This window comes from Pelodiscus sinensis, chromosome 3 (genome assembly GCF_049634645.1).
Source record: "Pelodiscus sinensis isolate JC-2024 chromosome 3, ASM4963464v1, whole genome shotgun sequence".
NCBI lineage: Eukaryota > Metazoa > Chordata > Testudines > Trionychidae > Pelodiscus > Pelodiscus sinensis.
The window spans coordinates 1,610,594-1,632,874 of record NC_134713.1 but is presented as its reverse complement, the minus strand read 5'-3'; the positions used below and the strand labels follow the sequence as shown (position 1 = coordinate 1,632,874).

Sequence of the window (22,281 nt, the reverse complement as noted above, 5' to 3'; positions counted from 1 at the left end):
TGGGGGGGGTGTGGCTCCCCGAGTAGGGGCTGTTTCACTGCTGCTGGGGGGGGTGTGGCTCCCCGAGTAGGGGCTGTCTCACTGCTGCTGGGGGGGGTGTGGCTCCCCGAGTAGGGGCTGTCTCACTGCTGCTGGGGGGGGTGTGGCTCCCCGAGTAGGGGCTGTTTCACTGCTGCTGGGGGGGGTGTGGCTCCCCGAGAAGGGGCTGTCTCACTGCTGCTGGGGCGGGTGTGGCTCCCCGAGTAGGGGCTGTCTCACTGCTGCTGGGGCGGGTGTGGCTCCCCGAGAAGGGGCTGTCTCACTGCTGCTGGGGGGGGTGTGGCTCCCCGAGAAGGGGCTGTCTCATTGCTGCTGGGGCGGGTGTGGCTCCCCGAGTAGGGGCTGTCTCACTGCCGCTGCGGGGGGGGCTCCCCGAGAAGGGGCTGTCTCACTGCCACTGGGGGGGCTCCCCGAGAAGGGGCTGTCACACTGGATGCGGCGGGGGGGGTCCGCCCAGGAGCCAAGCATGGGCACCCCCTGTGAGCCATGCCAATACCACATGGACAGGGCCCCCAGCCCAGGGATCAAAACTGGCGAAGCGCTAGGCGTCCAAATGTCACTGTCCATAGGCAATTGCCACTCAGCGGGGGGGTCTCCTGGGGGGTTGGTTCTTGGCCCTTTAGTATTTAGCATGTTTATCGATGAACTGGAAGAAAACCCCGAGTCGCCCCGCGGCACCTTAGAGACTAACCAAAATATCTAGTGTTGGGGACGGCCCTGCCTTGACGATCCATGGGGATGTCTGCCTGGACCACAGTGCGGGTCTCGAACACGCCACACTCAGGCCTGTCTCAAGTCTGGTGCACTTAAGCATGCAGGCAAGGCTGGGGGGGAGGGGGGAGTTTAAGATGCAGGAATGTTTTCGCACAATCATGCAGGCTACGGCTACCCTGCCCTTTTCTTGCGGAAGAAGATATGCAAATATCGCTCTCATTTGCATATCTTCTTCCAATTCTTTTTGCGGAAGATGTTTTGCCGATTAAAAAGCCCCTTGTAGACGGGGCCACATGTGGGGCAAAAAACTTTTTTCGCGAGATCCTGTAAACCTCGATTTTTGAGGCATACGGGATCTTGCAAAAAAGGGTTTTTTTTCCCCCAACTAATGACCCCATCTACATGGGGCTTTTTAGCGGCAAAACCTCTTCCGCAAAAAGAATCGGAAGAAGATATGCAAATGAGAGCTCCATTTGCATATCCTTGTCCACAAAAAAATGGCAGTGTCGCTGTAGCTGCAGATACAGCATGGTACTGCGAGACTACGTCAGGAACACACGACAAGCAACCTGGTACTGGTACATTCTATTTCTGATAAGCAAAAGTACCAAAATACAGCCATTAAACTGGTACCCATGCACACGGGTTTTGCAACATCCTGATTAGCGGGATGTACCCCCAAAATAAGCATAATAGGCGCCTTACACAGGATGTAATCGATTGGTAGAGATGATTAAAACGACCAAGTCAAGTATAAATATCGGTGTAGAACACATCATCAGTGGAAGGGATTAGGTGTAAGGGGTCTTCCACTACCTTACTCACCGCAGTTAAGAAATCGGTGCCTGGTCCTACCAGCAAATGCACTGCAGACGCCTCTGGGCGTGGGGAAAGAAAGAGGCCACGACCTTCCGTCCGATCACTGTAAGTTGCTACCGGTGGATTGGGATGGATTTCTGTCACTCTGCATGGCTTTCCGTTACTGTTCTGTGTACGATAAAGTTAGAGATTTAGTTATCCTCGGTGTTTACTGGCTCCTTTCGGATCTAATATCCCGGACACACGCCAGCTAGAATCCTGCATGCAGCTGGGCGTGTCCACAGCAGCAGAAGGGTTATGAACTGGAGAGGGTTCAGCCCTGGGAACGATTACAGGCCGGGTGAACTGGCCTTGTCACGACAGCGTCAGGTGCTCAGTTCATGAGCTTAACAAAGGGGTTCTGGCGTGGCTGGCTCAGCCTGTGTTTACCTGCCCAGGGAACAAATATCTGTGCTAAGAAAGGGCTCTCCGGCCCGGCGGGAAAGGCTGAGCGCCGTCCCAACAGCTGGAAGGTGCCACTGGAGACATTCAGATGGGATCTCCGGTGTAAATCGGCCGGCGTGAGAGCAACTAACCATAGCAGGGTGGACTGGTGAAAGGAGTGTGGGGGGGAGCGCACCGGCTACGTGACCCCCCCCTGCCAGCCTACAGAAGGGCCGGGCCGGGCCACCCCAGTCCTGCCCTCTCCCTGCCCCTAACCTCCTTTTCCCCCTCCCCTGACAGATGTGGCACAAGGCACTCCCGCCCCTCCCAGAGCCGTGCGGCCGGAGAAGCGCAGTGACCTAGGGATGTAACTCCACCAGCCCCCACTGGCTGGCCAGCCAGCCCTATGCCCCCCCCGGCCCATGGCATCTGGAGGGCGTGGGCCCTTCCCCGGCCTTGCCCAGGCCCCGGTGGATTCTCCCTCCCTGGCCGTTTCCAGACTCTGCGGCACTCGGCATTGCCGGGGGGCCGGTGTCCTCGGGGGGCCGGCGATGGGGTCGCAGCGGTCCGGCTCAGTACAGCAGGGAGTTGGGATGGGAGCGGTTATCCCGTTAGCCTCGCCGGGTGAGCCAGTGGGGGGTGGAGCAGCCCCCTGCCTGCTGTGGGGGGGGGCTGCTCCAGCCCTGTGGGGCGGGGTGGGGCGGCGGGGGGGTCTCCAGTCCAACCACTCTGGACCGGTCCCCCCTCCCTCGCCAGGAGGCCAAAGGGGGTCCCACTGCCCCACCCCTGGACCTGCCCCGCCCCTCCTCGGCCGCCGGCCCTTTCCTAGTCCCGCCCCCGCAGAGCAGCCCGGCCCCGGGCGCTACAGCCCGATCGGGGCCCTGGGGGCGGGGCCAAAGGGGGCGGGGCTAGATCGCTCAGCTGACTGCGGTCATGTGACCTCCGCCTTCCTCCTTCTCGTGCTCCGGCTGCAGCCCGCGGCCCCGGCATGGCCTGGAGCAGGTACCAGCTGGGCCTGGCCGGCCTCATGCTGCTCACCGGCTCCATCAACACCCTCTCGGCCAAGTGAGTCCGCGGCTGCCCCCGGCCCTGAGAGCAGCGCGGGGGGGGATCCGGGGGGGCTGCCCCCGGCCCCTGAGAGCAGCGCGGGGGGGGATCCGGGGGGGCTGCCCCCGGCCCCTGAGAGCAGCGCGGGGGGGGATCCGGGGGGGCTGCCCCCGGCCCCTGAGAGCAGCGCGGGGGGGGGATCCGGGGGCTGCACCCCGGCCCCTGAGAGCAGCGCGGGGGGGGATCCGGGGGGGGCTGCGCCCCGGCCCCTGAGAGCAGCGCGGGGGGGGGGATCCGGGGGCTGCCCCCGGCCCCTGACAGCAGCGCGGGGGGGGGGATCCGGGGGGGCTGCCCCCGGCCCTGAGAGCAGCGCGGGGGGGGATCCGGGGGGGCTGCCCCCGGCCCCTGAGAGCAGCGCGGGGGGGGATCCGGGGGGGCTGCACCCCGGCCCCTGAGAGCAGCGCGGGGGGGGGATCCGGGGGCTGCACCCCGGCCCCTGAGAGCAGCGCGGGGGGGGATCCGGGGGGGCTGCACCCCGGCCCCTGAGAGCAGCGCGGGGGGGGATCCGGGGGGGCTGCACCCCGGCCCCTGAGAGCAGCGCGGGGGGGGATCCGGGGGGGCTGCACCCCGGCCCCTGAGAGCAGCGCGGGGCGGATCCGGGGGGGCTGCACCCCGGCCCCTGAGAGCAGCGCGGGGGGGGATCCGGGGGGGCTGCACCCCGGCCCCTGAGAGCAGCGCGGGGGGGGATCCGGGGGGGCTGCACCCCGGCCCCTGAGAGCAGCGCGGGGGGGGGATCCGGGGGGGCTGCACCCCGGCCCCTGAGAGCAGCGCGGGGGGGGATCCGGGGGGGCTGCACCCCGGCCCCTGAGAGCAGCGCGGGGCGGATCCGGGGGGGCTGCACCCCGGCCCTGAGAGCAGCGCGGGGGGGGGATCCGGGGGGGCTGCACCCCGGCCCCTGAGAGCAGCGCGGGGGGGGATCCGGGGGGGCTGCACCCCGGCCCCTGAGAGCAGCGCGGGGGGGGATCCGGGGGGGCTGCGCCCCGGCCCCTGAGAGCAGCGCGGGGGGGGGGATCCGGGGGGGCTGCGCCCCGGCCCCTGAGAGCAGCGCGGGGGGGGATCCGGGGGGGCTGCCCCCGGCCCCTGAGAGCAGCGCGGGGGGGGATCCGGGGGGGCTGCCCCCGGCCCCTGAGAGCAGCGCGGGGGGGGATCCGGGGGGGCTGCCCCCGGCCCCTGAGAGCAGCGCGGGGGGGGATCCGGGGGGGCTGCCCCCGGCCCCTGAGAGCAGCGCGGGGGGGGATCCGGGGGGGGCTGCGCCCCGGCCCCTGAGAGCAGCGCGGGGGGGGGATCCGGGGGGGCTGCACCCCGGCCCCTGAGAGCAGCGCGGGGGGGGATCCGGGGGGGCTGCACCCCGGCCCCTGAGAGCAGCGCGGGGGGGGAATCCGGGGGGGCTGCACCCCGGCCCCTGAGAGCAGCGCGGGGGGGGATCCGGGGGGGCTGCGCCCCGGCCCCTGAGAGCAGCGCGGGGGGGATCCGGGGGGGCTGCACCCCGGCCCCTGAGAGCAGCGCGGGGGGGGGGATCCGGGGGGGCTGCGCCCCGGCCCCTGAGAGCAGCGCGGGGGGGGATCCGGGGGGGGCTGCGCCCCGGCCCCTGAGAGCAGCGCGGGGGGGGATCCGGGGGCTGCGCCCCGGCCCCTGAGAGCAGCGCGGGGGGGGATCCGGGGGGGCTGCACCCCGGCCCCTGAGAGCAGCGCGGGGGGGGATCTGGGGGGGCTGCACCCCGGCCCCTGAGAGCAGCGTGGGGGGGGATCCGGGGGCTGCCCCCGGCCCCTGAGAGCAGCGCGGGGGGGGGATCCGGGGGGGCTGCCCCCGGCCCCTGAGAGCAGCGTGGGGGGGGATCCGGGGGCTGCCCCCGGCCCCTGAGAGCAGCGCGGGGGGGGATCCGGGGGCTGCACCCCAGCCCCTGAGAGCAGCGCGGGGGGGGGATCCGGGGGGGCTGCGCCCCGGCCCCTGAGAGCAGCGCGGGGGGGGGATCCGGGGGGGCTGCGCCCCGGCCCCTGAGAGCAGCGCGGGGGGGTATCCGGGGGCTGCACCCCGGCCCCTGAGAGCAGCGCGGGGGGGGATCCGGGGGCTGCACCCCGGCCCCTGAGAGCAGCGCGGGGGGGGGGATCCGGGGGGGCTGCACCCCGGCCCCTGAGAGCAGCAGGGGGGGGGATCCGGGGGCTGCACCCCGATCTCTCAGAGGAGCACGGGGGGGCAGGGGCTGCACCCTAATCGTGGAGCACACTGTGGGGAGGTTGCTGGGGGCCCTGCACCCCGATCTCATAGACTATTCCGGGGGGGGAGGTGCTGGGGGTGACCCTGCTCTAGGGTCTGGGAGAGCACCTGGGCTGTGCAGCTAGGGGTGTCTCCTCTGGGCTCCCCCCAGGTCTGTCAGGCTGAGGTGAGCCGTGCCCTGACCTCCCGCCCTCAGTACATGGGGGTCGAGGGGACCCTGTTTCCCTGTTTCTCCTGGGAACAGATTGGGGAGCTGGGGACTGGCCCGTTGGGGAAGCAGCAGTGGGGTGGGTCCTGTCTCCCTTCCGAGGGGGGTCGTGCCTCTTTACCCTGCTGCTGCCGTCTGGACAGGGCCCTTCCCGTGCCTCAGTTTCCCTGCGCCGTGCAGTGCTTTCCGCCCCACAGCCATGGGGCCAGGGCTATGGCCCCGGAGAAACTGCCGGGGAGAGCGGGTCAGCTGCGGGGTTTGACCCTTCCCCAAGGCAGCAGTCGCTTCCCGCCATGGGCTGTGTCTAAACCCCCGTTCGTGCAATGCTGGTGGCTGGACCTTGCTGTCCATGGCCATACAGTACGCTGGGGGGGGGGGGATCCGACCACTGCGGAGGGAGTGGGGAGAGGGTCCGAAGCCAGCTCCGATCTCCCGGCTGCTTGTGCGAGCGGAGGGGCGAAGCGCTAGCTCGGAGCATTGTCCAGTGGTTCTTCTGTGCCCGGTCTTCGCAGTCGGCCGAGCGCTTTGCCACAATTCATGAATTCTCAGATGGGGAAACCGAGGCACGGGGCAGAGAAGCCACTTGCCCAAGGTGGCCCAGGAAGTGCCACCCGCCCCATCTCCGGAGTCCCTGCCTCAGCAAGCCATGTCTGGATAGAAAACCTGGGTGAGAGGTTTTTTTTTTTTGTTTTTTTTTTTAAGCGCCTCTTGTGAAATGCAGAGCTGAGTCAGCGCCGGGGTCGGGCTGGGTGGCTGGTCACGCGGCAGGTGGGGTCAGGCTCCGCCGTGACTTGTGCAGAAATTCTGCTGGCCTAGCTCGAACGCCCGGAGCAAAGGCAAGCAAGCGGCTTTGCTGAGTGACACAGCGACCCCTGCCCCCGCCTTGCTTCGTGACTGTCTCCGTTGGGACCTCGGCTCCCGCCGGCTTTTTCCCCTGAGTCTTGAGTCCCACGCGGGCGGGGGCCCGACCCACATGAGCAACGCCACGCTCTGCATCTCCCGCAAGACTCCGCTTTGATTGCCCCGCCCCGCTTCCAAGTAACCCTCTGGCCCGAGGGCAGTTTCACGTGGGGGGTGGATTTTTAAATCCAGGCCGTTGGCACGTGTGCCAGGTGGCTCTGCGAGGAGCTGCACGTATGCCCGATGGACTGATGGCGGCTGGGAGGGTGAAGGTGGCCGCTGGATGTGGTCGGGGGTCCCCTCGTGTGGCGCGGGTGAGGAGCCGGCACGTCCAGGCTAGGACCCGTCCTGTGCTCGGATCACAAATGCAACAAAAACTCCCGTGGCGTCAGGACAAACCCCGCTGCTGCAAACGGAGTGAAAATCCCCGTCTTTCGGTGACGACAGCGCTGGCGAGTCACAGTCTCTGGGGTTAGCGGGCTGTGGCCAAGAAGTGTCTTCGACAGGAGATCGGGGGGACCACGGGCCCGCCTCGGCACAGGAGGTGATGCTGGAGTCCTGCCCCAGTGGGCGGCGTGGCAGGGGGGCTGCAGCCTGGGTGCTTCCCACCGGAAGAGGCGGGCTGGGGAAATCGAGGCTGCATGGAACCTCTCCTTGTTCTCGCCGGGCCCTGCCCTGGCACCCAACCCCCCCAGGCTCGGAGTGTCCCAGCACGTGTGTCGCTGCCTGCAAACCCGCCAGCAGCCAGGGCTTTCCATGGGAAGCAGGGGCCGGGGAGCCATCTGGAGGGTCCAAGGAAGGGCTCCATGCAGCCCCGAGAGCCCAGCTCCCCATGGACAACCCCAGCCCTGGCTCATGGGCCCAGCCTTGACACATCCCAGGGCTTCCCTCCCTGGCTGCAGACAGCGTTCCCTCCCAAAAATGTCAGTCCCGCCCACCTCCTCAGCAGAGCCATGCAGCCGGGGCCCCAGCTGCTCCCGGGGTGGGGCCCTGTGGTGGGTGGCTGCCCCGCCCCAGGAACAGCTGAGCAGCCACCACACGGGGGTTGAAGCCTGGGCTGTGGTGCTAAAAATAGCACCACAACCCCGCCCGGGTGCAGCCATCACACGGCCCGGGCGGGGCGTGGGACTCCTGCGTTGCTGTGGGTCTGCTGGGGAGAGTCTCTGGCGGCAGTGGGGGTCAGCGATGCTCCAGCAGCCGGGGGGCTGTTCTGGCAGCCCAGGCTGCATGGCGGGAGGCTGCCCCGCGTGCCGCAGCTGGAGCCGGGCCGTGGTGAGGCTGTGGGCCCTGCACATGACAAACCTCACTCCGCTCGTGGCTGGAAAACCTTCACGGGAACCTGGCTGCAGCCCTCCAAACCTGCCTGCAGCCGGCGTTTTCTGGGGGAAACGGGGCCCGGCAGGCTGCACGGTGCCTGTCCCTGCTCAAACACGAACCTCCGGCTCCCAGGACCGTCCGCGGGGCAGGATCCGCGTGGGGGGGGACGGTTGCGAAGAACCGAAAGCTGCCAGTGTGATGCTGGCGGACCAGGCTCCCACACGTGCCGAAGCCCCCGGCCTCCCTGAACACGGACACGGGCACCGCTGGACGCCGGGCCCAGTGACCGGTCTCTTAGCCGACGGCAGCGTGTCAAAGGCGTCGACCGTTTTCTTCCCCTGCGTTTTCAAACTTTTTTTTTTTTCACGACCCAGGCGAAGAAAATTCTCGATGCTGCGACCCGACAGGATGCGACGGGAGTGGGGGCTGAGGAGGCGTTTTGGGGTGCAGGAGGGGGCTCCAGCTTGAGGGGGGGAGGGCTGGGGCAGGAAGGGCTTCCCTCGAGCAGCTCCCGGGCAGCGGGGGAGCTAAGGCAGCTTCCTGCCTCTGCTGGCCCCACAGAGCATGCTGCACCCCAGAAAAAGCCGGCAGCGGCTTCCCAGCTGATGGGCGTGTGAGCTCATGCTTGTGCTCCCCACCTAGGAGCCGGGCCTGCTGCGGCCACTTCTGGGGCGCAGCGCAGTCTGCGGTACCAGGACAGGCAGGAGCTGCCTCAGCCCCCCACTAATGACCTGATCCCCTTGCAACAGCGAGACCCAGGCCCCCGACACTCCACCACCCAGTGCTGGGGCGTCATGGGAAACCCACTAAACTAGCCCATCTCCCTACCGACGGCTTAATGTGGGGACCGTGGGGCCCAGCTACCTCCCCCCTTCGCCTCCTAAAGGGCAGCCCAGCCGCTCCTCACTCTCACGGGGTGCTGCTCCCACATTCCAGGGATCCCCGCGACCGGGCTGGGGAAGACGAATGCAGCCCTGACAGCTGATCCCCAGCGGCCACGGCTCTCGGCCTCCGTCTGTTACACGGCGGTGTCCGGTTCGCCTCGCTGTCACTCCCGGCCCGCGAGCAGCTGGAACCGGCGCCAGGAGCTTTATGTGAGCCGCTGGGCAAGTCCCGGCAGCACCAGCCCCAGGGACAGCCTCTTTCCTGCATGGGAAGTCTCGCTGCAGGGCGTCTCGGCTGCGTGCCAGCCTCTTTCTAAGCTGCCGAGTGGCTGAGAACCTTGGACGAATCGCTGCTTGCCCGAAAGCAAAGCAATAGCCCCTTTGGCACAGCCGGAGCCGTTCACGGGATGGGGCCGGTTTGGACAAATCTCCCAACGCGGGGGAGAAAACTGCTCCAGAGAGTTAGGACCAGAGCTAACTCAAAAAGATCTCAGCACGCTAAGTGACTGGGCAACACAGCGGCAAATGAAATTGAATGTTGATCAATGTAAAGTAAAGCCCATTGGAAACAATAATCCCAACTAGACACAATATGATGGGGACTAATTTGGCTACAACTGATCAAGAGCGAGATCTTGCAGTCGGTGTGGGTAGTTCTCTAAAAACATCCTCTCCGTGGGCAGCAGCAGGGGGAAAGCAAATCAAATGTTCGGAATCATTAAAAAGGGGATAGAGAATAAGACCGAGAATATCTTATTGCGTCTCTACACAGCCGTGGGACGCCCACATCTTGAACACTGCGTGCAGATGTGGTTGCCTCATCTCCAAAAAGATCTCTTGGCATTGGAAACGGTTCAGAAAAGGGCACCAAAAATGATGAGGGGTTTGGAACGGGTCCTATATGAAATTAGGAGCCTGGACTTTTCAGCTTAGGAAAGAGACGAAGGGGGGATAGGAGAGAGGTCGATAAAATCATGCCTGGTGTGGAGAAAGCGAATAAAGAAAAGTTATTGACTTATTCCCACAATATAAGAACCAGGGACCACCCAGTGAAATGAATAGGGAGCAGATTTAAAACAAACCAAAGGAAGTTTTTCTTCACTCACCGCACAGTCAACCTGTGGAACTCCTTGCCAGAGGATGTGGTGAAGACCAGGACTTGAACAGGGTTCAAAAAAGAGCTAGATCGCCATTGATGGACCTAACCTCCATGAATCTATTAGCCAGATGGGTAGGAATGAGGTCCCTAGCCAATGTTTCTCTGGCAGTGAGTGACGGGAGGGATCACCTGAGGATTCCCTGTTGTGATCCCTCCTTCTGGGGCATCTGGTATTGGCCACTGTGGGGACACTGGGTTGGATGAGCCTTTCCTCTGACCCATTCTGATGTTCTTATGGAAAAAGTTGGCAAAAATGTTGGGAATTGTTCCTTTCGGCCGTGGCGAGTTTCCAGCCCAAAGCTGCCTTTCATGGACAAGCCAGGCAGCGCGTAGTCACGACAAGACAGCTTTGCTCGCCAGACCTTCCCAGCGAGGCCAGAGCCTCTGTTTCCGGACGTGAGCGTGCGCAGCTGAAGAGAAGTGCTAAGAAAAAAGAGAAGCGGTCGAAAGGAAACGCTTCCCTCGCCCCCAACAAAATCTTCTTACAGCGCGTTGGGCCACAGATGTTTTCGGGGGTTTTGTTGTGCGTCCAGTTCAGGGGGATGAAAAATGTCAGTCTTGAAAATATTCCGGGGCTGAGGAAGGTGTTTTCCTTTTCAGAGACATCTGCCCCCGGGGGCAATAGCTGGAAATCAGCCACTCCTCTGCCAACCTGCTCCAAAGGAGGGCTGGTCCAGGCGGCCTGTGACTCTCCGCCGGGTTCTGTGACTCGCCTGCAGCCCCAGCGGGGCGTGGAGGGGGCCGCTTCTGAAAGCATGTTTCCCTTTGTTCCCTGGCTGCCCTCAGCTTCCTGCTGCTCTGAACCACTTCCCCGTATCTAGCAAGCACGTGACCAAGCCCGACGGCTCCCACCAAAGGCCGCTCTGAGCCGCCCCGCCCCAGACTCGCTTAGAACGGCCCCCGCCTCGCCACCCTGCCTGAACACGCTGGACTTGCTCTCTAGGAACAGCCAGGGGGGCAGCCAAGGTAGCTGGAGGGAGCTAAGCGCAGTCGCCTTCTGTGCTGATTCACACTCCGGCTGCTCCTGGGGTCCAGTGGGTCAGGCCCCGGGTTGTCTGCGGCAAAGTCCGCGGCTGGAAATCTGCCCTTTGCTCTGGGCTGGTGAGTGTCTAATTGCTATGCCTGGGAGGGGAGCTTTCCACATGCAAACAGATGCAGTGTCGTGTTCCCAAGGCATCCCGCTGAGGGAGGGGCGGATAGCCCCTGCCGCCTTGGCCCGTTAACTCTGAAACCTAATGATTGCGGCAGTTGCTGACTATTTCACTGCCATTTGCTTAAAAACCCATCCTGCTGAGGGGATTATCTCAGTCTCAAGCCACTGGAAGCCCTGGCTGGTTTCCCCTCTTCCCCCCCCAAAAAAACCTCTAGCCTTCCCCCTTGCAATCCAGTCTCCAGCCCCTGTGATTTCTATGTTGCACGGACGTGGGACATACGGGGAACGTGGGTGCCGTGTAAGCAAGCGCGTGTACCGTAAAACAAACCCACAGCGTGCAAAGGCCACAGCGGAGATTGGATTCAGCCACGGAAAGTCAGTCCAAAGACCCCTTCCTAAAGGTAGTCGAGAACTCGCAGCTTGATGGCCGGGAGGCGTTTTGCCCTTGCTGTGTTTGATCTACAACTGTCTGTCCGTCTCTGTTCCGTGGTCCTGGCACGCTTACGGGGGAGACTGGGCCTTCTCCGGTGGCCCCGTGGCGCCAGGCCGGGGGCCGTTGAACCGGGTAAGCGTGTCACCGGTTAGCACTGTAAGCGGGAGTTTGCATCCCGACTCTGGCTTAGCAGTAGCTGGGGCAAGGGAGCCTGTCCCGGCTTGGTTGCCGAAAGGGGAAGAACGGGGTTACGGGCTCTGCAGGTTCCCTGTTCTTACTGCCACCCCCTCTCGGTTTCAGATGGGCCGACAACTTCCGTGCGGGGGGCTGCGGTGGGACGGCCGAGCACAGCTTCCAGCACCCGTTCCTCCAGGTACGGCCGCTGCCCGGCAGGGCCGGGTCTCCGCTCAGCTGTGGCTTTGGGCTGACACCCGCCGGGCCTGCACGCACCCCGCACATCCGAGATCTCGCCTCCGGGGCCCCTTGGGGAGCGCTGGGACCGTCTCCGGCGACTGGGAAGCAGAACGGCCTCAGAGACGCTCCTCTCCCCTTTCTGAACCATGTGTCTGCTTACTTAGTTTTGCCCCCTCTCCAGCCACAAACCTCCACGCTGCCACCCCCCCGGTGGCGTTCGGCCAGCAGGCACAGAGAGCCACCGGGTTTTGTGCTCTGATTAGTAGAGTCCCCCCCGCTGCGTGTTATGTCGCTGGTGGTGGTGCACAGCCACTCTTCCCTTGGTGCACACAACAAAATTTATTCCACACACACAGATGGCCCCATCCTGTCTCCTCCCCCTGGGTCAGCAGGGTTTCGTAGCGGATCGTGCAGTATTTTGAGCTCTGGTTGTGCTGCCAGGCAGGGGCTACGGGATCCCCTGGCAGGGAGGCTAAGGTTGGGATAGAGGGGCGCTGGCAGATCTGGGAGATGGCAGAGCTCCCTGGGGACAGTCCCCCCGCCCCGACACAGCCACGCCCCTCTCTGCCAAGCCACGCCCCCCCCAGCGCTGTCACGACCCAGCGGCTGTGTTCTCGTTCCAGGCCGTGGGCATGTTCCTCGGTGAATTCTCCTGCCTGGCTGCCTTCTACCTCCTGGTCTGCAGGGACCGGCAGAGAGCCGAGCCTCGCATGGGCCCCCCACAGCCCTTCAACCCGCTGCTCTTCCTGCCCCCCGCGCTGTGCGACATGACCGGCACCAGCATCATGTATGTGGGTAAGTGCTGGGGGCGCCGGGCCTGGGCTGAAAGGGGGCACCCTCCCCCTCCCCCACCGACCCACCTAGGGCCAGGGGAGTTGTCTTTGATGTGGGCCGAGACCTCACGACCTGTAGTTGGCCCTTCCTCGGGGCGTTACCCTCCAGAGTCCGGACTTTGGAACCGACCCCCCCCCCCCCCCCGCCGTCGGACGCGGCGAAACGGCGACACGCCTTCCGTTTGGGAACCCCCCTGGGACTGAACCAACCGGCCAAAGGGGCACGTGGGTCCCCCCCTCCCCGTCCCCCCCGTGCTGTGCTGCTCATCTGTTTTGCAAAGAGAACAAACCAACAGGCAACCAAGCAGCGTGTGTCCTCATAAGAGCGGCCAGACGGGGCCAGACCGAAGGTCCCTCCAGCCCAGAGTCCTGCCTGCCCAGAGCGACCAGCACCACGTGCCCCAGAGGGAGGGAACAGAGCCAGGAAACATCCAGTGATCCCTCCCCGGTCGCCCATTCACAGCCTCTGACACACACAGGCCAGGGAAGCCATCCCTGCCCAGCCTGGCTAATAGCCATTGGTGGATCTAACCTCCAGGAGTGTATCTAGTTCTTTTTTGAACCCTGTTCGAGTCCTGGCCTTCACCACATCCTCTGGCGAGGAGTTCCACAGGTTGACTGTGCGCTGCGTGATGAAAAACTTCCTTTGGTTTGTTTTAATCCTGCTGCCTGCTCATTTCTTTGAGTGACCCCTAGTTCTTATATTGTGGGAACAAGTCAATAACTTTTCCTTATTCGCTTTTTCCACACCGGCCATGTTTTTATAGACCTCTATCCTATCCCCCTTAGTCTCCTCTTTTCTCACCTGAAAAGTCCCCGTCTTTTTAATCCCTCTTCATATGGGACCCGTTCCAAACCCCCAATCATTTTTGTTGCCCTTTTCTGAACCTTTTCCAATGCCAAGAGATCTTTTTTGAGATGAGGCAACCACATCTGTACGTAGTATTCAAGCTGTGGGCGTCCCATGGTTTTACAGACAGGAATAAGATATTCTCGGTCTTATTCTCAATCCCTTTTTGAATGGGGGGAAGGCTTTGGTGTCATCTGGGGATATTCTGTGAGAGTCTGGCAGGACACAATCACCCCGACTCCTAGTTGAAAATGCTTCACATGCTGCATTTTGGGGGCTCGAGCTGAGACCCTGGGCTGCGATGAACCTGGCTCCCCCCCCTTCACCCCCTCCAGCTGTGCTTGTGTTGGAGGAGATGCGCCGCAAGCTGTACTAGTGGAAAGGCTTTTATCCCCTGAACGTCCGGCCACCATAGGGCGACGTGGCCACGTGCCCGCAAATGGACCTTTCGTGGGCTCCTCCCGTGGCGCGGGATGCAGACAGCTGGCGGGACAGACGTAGCGGGGGGCTGGGCTGCACCAGCGGGGCTGGGGGGGGGGCAGGAAGGGACGATCGGGGCAGGGTTGGGCCGGCAGCCCCGCTCACCTGGCCGTTCCCTCGCCCTAGCCCTGAACATGACCAGCGCCTCCAGCTTCCAGATGCTGCGCGGGGCGGTGATCATCTTCACCGGCCTGCTCTCCGTGGCTTTCCTGGGCCGCAAGCTGGCGCCGAGCCAGTGGCTGGGCATCTTGGTCACCATCGCCGGGCTGGTGGTGGTGGGGCTGGCGGACTTGCTGAGCAGCCGGGATGCCACGCACAAGCTGAGCGAGGTGATCACAGGTACGTGTGCGGGGGAGGGGAGATCCCATCTCCCAGCAGGTCCGACGGGGATCACAGGTGGGCGGCCCCAGGGTCCGGTGTTGGACTGGAACAGCCGGTGGCGAAGGTCTTGGCAGCTCCAATCAGCCCCCCAGGTCGGGGCACTGCCTGTCCGGCCGGCGGTGCCGTGCAAGGGATCCCGGGAAGCAGCTGGCATGGTCCTCCTTTGGCAGCTACCCATGGGGGCAGCTAGGGGGCTCCACACTCTGGCCCCACCCCCAGCACCGCCCCCGCAGCTCCTATTGGCTGGGAACTGTGGCCAATGGGGGTGGTTCAAGTGGGCGGGGCAGTGGGCAGAGGAGGGGCGTGCGGCTGCTTCTGGAAGCTGCTCCAGGGTGAGCGCCACCCGGAGCCTGCACCCCGACCCCCTCCTGTGCCCCCACCGCCTGATCCCCTCCCGCCCTCACAACGGCTCGGTCCCTGCTCGGAGACCCCTCCTGCAACCACTCGTCTCCACCCTCCCCCACGCCTGCACCCCCCCGCCAGAGCCCTCCCTGCACCCCAACCCCTCGTCTCCAGCTCCCCCAACCTGCACCCCCCCGCCAGAGCCCTCCCTGCACCCCAACCCCTCGTCTCCAGCTCCCCCAACCTACACCCCCCCGCCAGAGCCCTCCCTGCACCCCAACCCCTCGTCTCCAGCTCCCCCAACCTGCACCCCCCGCCAGAGCCCTCCCTGCACCCCACCCCACTCCCTCAGCCAAAGCCTCTTCCCACCCTCTGAACCCCTTATCCGCCTGGCCCCACTCCAGAGCCCGCACCTCGAGCCAGAGCCCTGCCCCCCTCACCCCGCGAACCAGCTGCAAATATATTAGGATGGGGAGAGAGCACCAGAGGGGGCGGGGCTTGGGGAGGGGCGGGGCTTGCGGAGGGGTAGTGGGCGGGGCAAAGGTGTTTGCTTGTGTGGGAGTAGAAAGCCAGAGAGCCTATTGGGGCAGGGATGCTGCAGCGACTTCCCATGGGTGGGGGGCAGGGACCAAGCTGTGTCTGGAGACCCCCACACACACACACATGCTCCCCCTCCCCGCCCAGGTGACCTGCTCATCATCATGGCCCAGGTGATCGTGGCCATCCAGATGGTGCTGGAGGAGAAGTTCGTCTTCAAGCACGACGTGCACCCGCTGCGAGCCGTCGGCACGGAGGGTACGCGGCAGCAGGGAGACGGCGGGGGGTCAGCAGGCGGAGGAGGGGACGCGGCAGCAGGGAGACGGGGGGGGTCAGCAGGTGGAGGAGGGGACGCGGCAGCAGGGAGACGGGCCGGGGGGGGCAGCAGGTGGGGGAGGGGACGCGGCAGCGGGGAGACGGGGGGGGAGGGTCGGCAGGTGGAGGAGGGGACGCGGCAGCAGGGAGATGGGGGGGGAGGGTCAGCAGGTGGAGGAGGGGACGCGGCAGCAGGGAGATGGGGGGGGAGGGTCAGCAGGTGGTGGAGGGGACGCAGCAGCAGGGAGATGGGCCGGGGGGGTCAGCAGGTGGAGGAGGGGACGCAGCAGCAGGGAGACGGGGCGGGGGGGCAGCAGGTGGAGGAGGGGACGCAGCAGCAGGGAGACGGGCCGGGGGGGTCAGCAGGTGGAGGAGGGGACGCGGCAGCAGGGAGACGGGCCAGGGGGGTCAGCAGGTGGAGGAGGGGACGCGGCAGCAGGGAGACGGGGGGGGGGCAGCAGGTGGAGGAGGGGACGCGGCAGCAGGGAGACGGGGCGGGGGGGCAGCAGGTGGAGGAGGGGACGCGGCAGCAGGGAGACGGGGCGGGGGGGCAGCAGGTGGAGGAGGGGACGCGGCAGCAGGGAGACGGGCCAGGGGGGTCAGCAGGTGGAGGAGGGGACGCGGCAGCAGGGAGACGGGGCGGGGGGGCAGCAGGTGGAGGAGGGGACGCGGCAGCAGGGAGACGGGGCGGGGGGGCAGCAGGTGGAGGAGGGGACGCGGCAGCAGGGAGACGGGGGGGGGGGTCAGCAGGTGGAGGAGGGGACGCGGCAGCAGGGAGACGGGGCGGGGGGGCAGCAGGTGGAGGAGGGGACGCGGCAGCAGGGAGACGGGCCAGGGGGGTCAGCAGGTGGAGGAGGGGACGCGGCAGCGGGGAGACGGGGCGGGGGGGCAGCAGGTGGAGGAGGGGACGCGGCAGCGGGGATACGGGGCGGGGGGGCAGCAGGTGGAGGAGGGGACGCGGTAGCGGGGAGACGGGGCGGGGGGGCAGCAGGTGGAGGAGGGGACGCGGTAGCGGGGAGACGGGGCGGGGGGGCAGCAGGTGGAGGAGGGGACGCGGCAGCAGGGAGACGGGGCGGGGGGGCAGCAGGTGGAGGAGGGGACGCGGCAGCAGGGATACGGGGGGGGGGCAGCAGGTGGAGGAGGGGACGCGGTAGCGGGGAGACGGGGCGGGGGGGCAGCAGGTGGAGGAGGGGACGCGGCAGCAGGGAGACGGGGCGGGGGGGCAGCAGGTGGAGGAGGGGACGCGGCAGCGGGGAGACGGGGCGGGGGGGCAGCAGGTGGAGGAGGGGACGCGGTAGCGGGGAGACGGGGCGGGGGGGCAGCAGGTGGAGGAGGGGACGCGGCAGCAGGGAGACATGGGGGGTCAGCAGGTGGAGGAGGGGACGCGGCAGCGGGGAGACGGGGGGGGGGCAGCAGGTGGAGGAGGGGACGCGGCAGCAGGGAGACGGGGCGGGGGGGCAGCAGGTGGAGGAGGGGACGCGGCAGCAGGGAGACTGGCGGGGGGGTCAGCAGGTGGAGGAGGGGACGCGGCAGCAGGGAGACGGGGCGGGGGGGCAGCAGGTGGAGGAGGGGACGCGGCAGCGGGGAGACGGGGGGGGGGCAGCAGGTGGAGGAGGGGACGCGGCAGCAGGGAGACTGGCGGGGGGGTCAGCAGGTGGAGGAGGGGACGCGGCAGCAGGGAGACGGGGCGGGGGGGCAGCAGGTGGAGGAGGGGACGCGGTAGCGGGGAGACGGGGCGGGGGGGCAGCAGGTGGAGGAGGGGACGCGGTAGCGGGGAGACGGGGCGGGGGGGCAGCAGGTGGAGGAGGGGACGCGGCAGCAGGGAGACATGGGGGGTCAGCAGGTGGAGGAGGGGACGCGGCAGCGGGGAGACGGGGCGGGGGGGCAGCAGGTGGAGGAGGGGATGCGGCAGCAGGGAGACATGGGGGGTCAGCAGGTGGGGGAGGGGACGCGGCAGCAGGGAGACTGGCGGGGGGGTCAGCAGGTGGAGGAGGGGACGCGGCAGCAGGGAGACGGGGCGGGGGGTCAGCAGGTGGAGGAGGGGACGCGGCAGCGGGGAGACGGGGCGGGGGGTCAGCAGGTGGAGGAGGGACGCGGCAGGGAGACGGGGCGGGGGGTCAGCAGGTGGAGGAGGGGACGCGGCAGCGGGGAGACGGGGCGGGGGGTCAGCAGGTGGAGGAGGGACGCGGCAGGGAGACGGGGCGGGGGGTCAGCAGGTGGAGGAGGGGACGCGGCAGCGGGGAGACGGGGCGGGGGGTCAGCAGGTGGAGGAGGGACGCGGCAGGGAGACGGGGCGGGGGGGCAGCAGGTGGAGGAGGAGACGCGGCAGCAGGGAGACGGGGGGAGGGTCAGCAGGTGGGGGAGGGGACGCGGCAGCAGGGAGACGGGGGGGAGGGTCAGCAGGTGGAGGAGGGGACGCGGCAGCGGGGAGACGGGGCGGGGGGTCAGCAGGTGGAGGAGGGACGCGGCAGCAGGGAGACGGGGGGAGGGTCAGCAGGTGGGGGAGGGGACGCGGCAGCAGGGAGACGGGGGGGAGGGTCAGCAGGTGGAGGAGGGGACGCGGCAGCGGGGAGACGGGCCGGGGGGGTCAGCAGGTGGAGGAGGGACGCGGCAGGGAGACGGGGCGGGGGGTCAGCAGGTGGAGGAGGGGACGCGGCAGCAGGGAGACGGGGGGAGGGTCAGCAGGTGGAGGAGGGGACGCGGCAGCAGGGAGACGGGGCGGGGGGTCAGCAGGTGGAGGAGGGGACGCGGCAGCGGGGAGACGGGGCGGGGGGTCAGCAGGTGGAGGAGGGGACGCGGCAGCGGGGAGACGGGGCGGGGGGTCAGCAGGTGGAGGAGGGACGCGGCAGGGAGACGGGGGGGAGGGTCAGCAGGTGGAGGAGGGGACGCGGCAGCGGGGAGACGGGGCGGGGGGTCAGCAGGTGGAGGAGGGGACGCGGCAGCAGGGAGACGGGCCGGGGGGGGGATGCGGGCCTGGGCCACTGGCTCCGAGTAGGGAGACGGGCCGGGGGGGGGATGCGGGCCCAGGCCACTGGCTCCGAGTAGGGAGGTGCAGCCGGCGGTAGCCCGGCCTCCCAGCTGGTGCCAGGCCGCGTGGGCTGACGTGGCGGCTGCAGTGTCCCTGTCCACTGAAGGGCCAACCGGCAGCTGCAGGGAGTGAGCAAGTGTCCGGGGGGCTGCTCGGAAGAGCCGTCCTTAGCCAGCCTGCATCCAGTGGCCCATGCTGCCCAGCTGGTTAGCCAAGTGCCCATAAGCCGGCTGCAGGTGCTTCTCCTGTGGGTGCACAGGCTCACCGGCCTCGGTGCACAGAACAACATTTATTCCGCACACGGCTAAGGGGGAAAATGAGAGGGTTCTGGGGAATGAGCCGCCGGCTTTCCAGCACTCCCCACCGCTACCCCCGGCCTTGTCCCCTCCCAGGTTTCTTTGGCTTCGTCATCCTGTCCCTGCTGCTGATCCCCATGTACTACATCCCGGCGGGCAGCTTCAGCGGCAGCCCGCGGCGGGTGCTGGAGGACACGCCGGACGCCTTCTGCCAGATCGGCCGCCAGCCCCTCATCGCCCTGGCCCTGGTAGGCAACATCAGCAGCATCGCCTTCTTCAACTTCGCCGGCATCAGCGTCACCAAGGAGCTGAGCGCCACCACGCGCATGGTGCTGGACAGCCTGCGCACCGTGCTCATCTGGGCCGTCAGCCTGGCCGTGGGCTGGGAGACCTTCCACGGCTTGGAGATCCTGGGCTTCCTCGTCCTCCTGGCCGGCGCCGCCCTCTACAACGGCCTGCACCAGCCCCTGCTCGCCCGGCTGCCCGGGCGCCGGCCCCCCGTGGCTGCCGGGGGCTCCGCGGCCGAGAGGGAGAACCTGCTGGGCGGGGAGGGGGCGGCCATCAACGGGGACAGCTGAGGAGCCGGCTGGTGGATCCCGGCGCCGCCGTGGGCCCTGGCCTGGGCTGGGCCGCCCGAGCCTGCCTCTCGGTACTGTGTTGGGCCTTTGGCATCCTGGGCCCAGCTCCGCTGGGGCTCCATCCAGCTACCCGGGGCGGGAGGCAGGGGTCGGAGCGTGCCGGTCCCTAGAGAGACTCCCCTCCTGAATCAAATTGCCCCGTAGGGGTTAGGAGCCCCTTCCTCCCCGGGGGCCGCGCTACCCTGCTGTGCCCCCCTCCTGACTCTGCAAGGGCCGTGCCGGGTGGGCGTATGGACCAGCCCGGGCGGCTGCGCCTCGCGGGTCCCCTTGGCCGCCTCCGTGCGCAGAGCTGGGGCTGGTGGCAGGGCGGGGATTAGATGCCACCCGGTGCTTCTGCCAGCCCCTTGGGGCCAGGGGAGTGCCGGTGGCAGGCGGGGCGCTCTGCGCACTAAAAGGTGCCGTTCTGCACGTGCGTGTGCAAGACACACTGGCGTGCAAACAGCACGTGCGAACCCTGGGTGCCCTTTTCTCCCCAGGGCTGTCATCCTTGTGGGGGCTGGGTGGAGTCTGGCACGGCCGGTGTTGGGGCACGCAGGGCGTCCAGGGGGGCGCGGCGCTCCCGCTGGGGCGGGGAAGCTCCGTGGGGCGTCCCAGCCAGGCCGCCAGCCATAGCAGCTGCTGGGCCTGCCCTGCAGCGGGGCTCCAGGCCCGGCCTGGCAGGGGCACGGTGCCTGTCTGTTGCCCGGGGCCACGGAGCCACGGCCGGCATTGGAAGCCCCCGGCGGGAACCGGGGCCTGGCCTCCCGTTCTGAATCAGGCACCCGCGTGGGAGGCTGGGGGGTCCCTGGCCTGCTGCAGCCAGGGCTGTTCTCTGCACCCAGCCGTGTCTGGGCCTCCTGGCCAGCTCCCCCTCCTGCCTCCTCCCCGGCCGAGCCTGTACAGGGCTCCAGTCCCCCCTGAGCCCCCACCCAACCTCCCCATCCCTCGAGACCTTACACGTTGGGGGGCAAAAGCAGCCCCCCCTTTCTCTTGCGGCTCCCCTCTACCGGCCGCCAGTGCTGGGAGCCCGGGTCGGGCCAGGCCTGCTCTCCGTGGTTACTGGCGTAGGCCGGGAGCTGGCCTGTAGGCAGGATGCGCCCCCGGGTCACCAGCTGCCTGGAACCCCCGTGCCCCACCCTGGATGCGGGCAGCGGCTGATGCAGAGAAGCCCCTGGGGCCGGGGCTGTCAGGATGTTACGGCCCCCGCCCCCTCGGCACAGACTCTGGGATGTGACAACGTGCCGGGCTGCATGTCTTGGCCTGAGCTGGGGGGGCCTGTGTGCGGTGGGGGGGGTGTTTTCCGGCTTTGCTCCACCGCCGGGGGGTAGGATGTTTGTCCTCCGCCTACCAGGAAAGGCGGGTCCTCACGTGAGTCCAGAAGCAGGTGCTTTGTGCAGCGGTATTGCTGTTGGGCAGCACCAGGCCAGCCCTGGCGGGGGGGCTTTGTGGAGGGGCTGCCCCTCTTGCCCTGCGCCCTGGCATGCCCTGCTGGGTTACCCTGGCTGCACAGGGCCCGCGGCTACGGCCCCGCTGTTCCACCTGGGGGCGCTGTCCTGGGAGCCTGCATCAGGCACCCGGATACCTGGCTGGGGGGCAGCGGTGGGAGAGCATAGAAGCGAGAGTCTGACACACTCCACGGCTCACACTCCTGCGGCCGACATGTGGCTCACTGGCTCTGCGACCTCCGTGGTGCATGTGTAACCCACGCACCTGCTGGGTGTGGTGCACGGTCCCCTCCAGGGGCACCAAGAAAGAGCTAGGGGAGTGGTTTTGGTGGTGGCCTGGGATTTAGGAAGACAGGCATTGAATTCCTTTGCCGTTCATTCTCCTTAGGCTCATGCACATGTCACCGTGTGCCTCAGTTTCCCCTCTCTACGATAGGTGTGATCGCCCTTTGCCCTGCCTCGCATTCTGCTGGGATTGCGCATGTGCAGTTTCAGCTAGGGAGAAAGGAGCCACTCTGCGGAGACCGGGGAGGGGGGGTAAAATAGGCAGGTTTGGGAGGACTGGGTTTATGTCAGCACACCTCAAGCTGAGCCCAAAATGCTTCCATCGATAAGACACATTGACACCTTGTTAAACGTTAAGAAAGATGCAGTGGTTTCCGAGGTTTGAATGAGGCGGGTTATAGATGAACGAGTAGAGCCAGGCTTGCCTTGGGGACCGATGGCTCTTCAGGATGGATGTTTTGACATGGAACCACAACAATTGGTGTGTGAAGCGTGTATAAAGGTTTAACTTTTTGAATCTCCATTGACTGACATTAAATAACGGTCTGAACGATCCCCCGCGATTTCCCACCACCGTGAACGTTTATAATTTATGCTTCCAAATAAAGACAGAAATTAGGCACCAAAATTGTAACAAAATAAAAAGGGGATTCTGCCAAGGCCAAGGATGCCAGTGACACTGATGTAGGCATGTTGGTTTCGGGATATAAGGAGAGAAGGTAGGGGAGCTAAAATCTTGTTGGACCAACTTTTGTTGGTAGAAAGTCCAAACTTAGGAGCTTCGTGGAGCTATGGGGCAGGTCAGGGGTATATGCCCAGACTGAGCTAAATACAAATCGGTGCATACGATTTGTCCCCCATGCTGTAGAACAGGGATTCTCAACCAGGATTGCATGGCCCCCTGGAGGGGGGGGTGATCTGATTTGGGGTCTACAGGGACACAGTCAAAGTCCAAGCCCCAGCACCAATGTCCTTTTGAATCTTTTCCACCCACGTGTGTATTTTTTCCATCAGTGTGGAATAATTTTCCGTGCACCGAGGCATGCGCGAAGGGGCACCACCTGTAGACACAAAACCAAGCCGTGGGT

The 22,281-nt window shown here is 66.3% G+C and overlaps 1 protein-coding gene across 1 annotated transcript; it reads left to right on the top strand.

The window, feature by feature from the left end:
* Positions 1-2,901: 2,901 nt before the first annotated feature.
* Positions 2,902-21,853, top strand: SLC35F6 (solute carrier family 35 member F6). The gene is made up of 6 exons (XM_075925966.1): positions 2,902-3,060; positions 11,671-11,743; positions 12,408-12,579; positions 14,074-14,286; positions 15,355-15,465; positions 18,943-21,853. Exons 1-6 carry the CDS (start codon positions 2,984-2,986, stop codon positions 19,422-19,424), a joined length of 1,128 nt encoding a protein of 375 aa, XP_075782081.1. The 5' UTR covers positions 2,902-2,983; the 3' UTR covers positions 19,425-21,853.
* Positions 21,854-22,281: the final 428 nt, after the last annotated feature.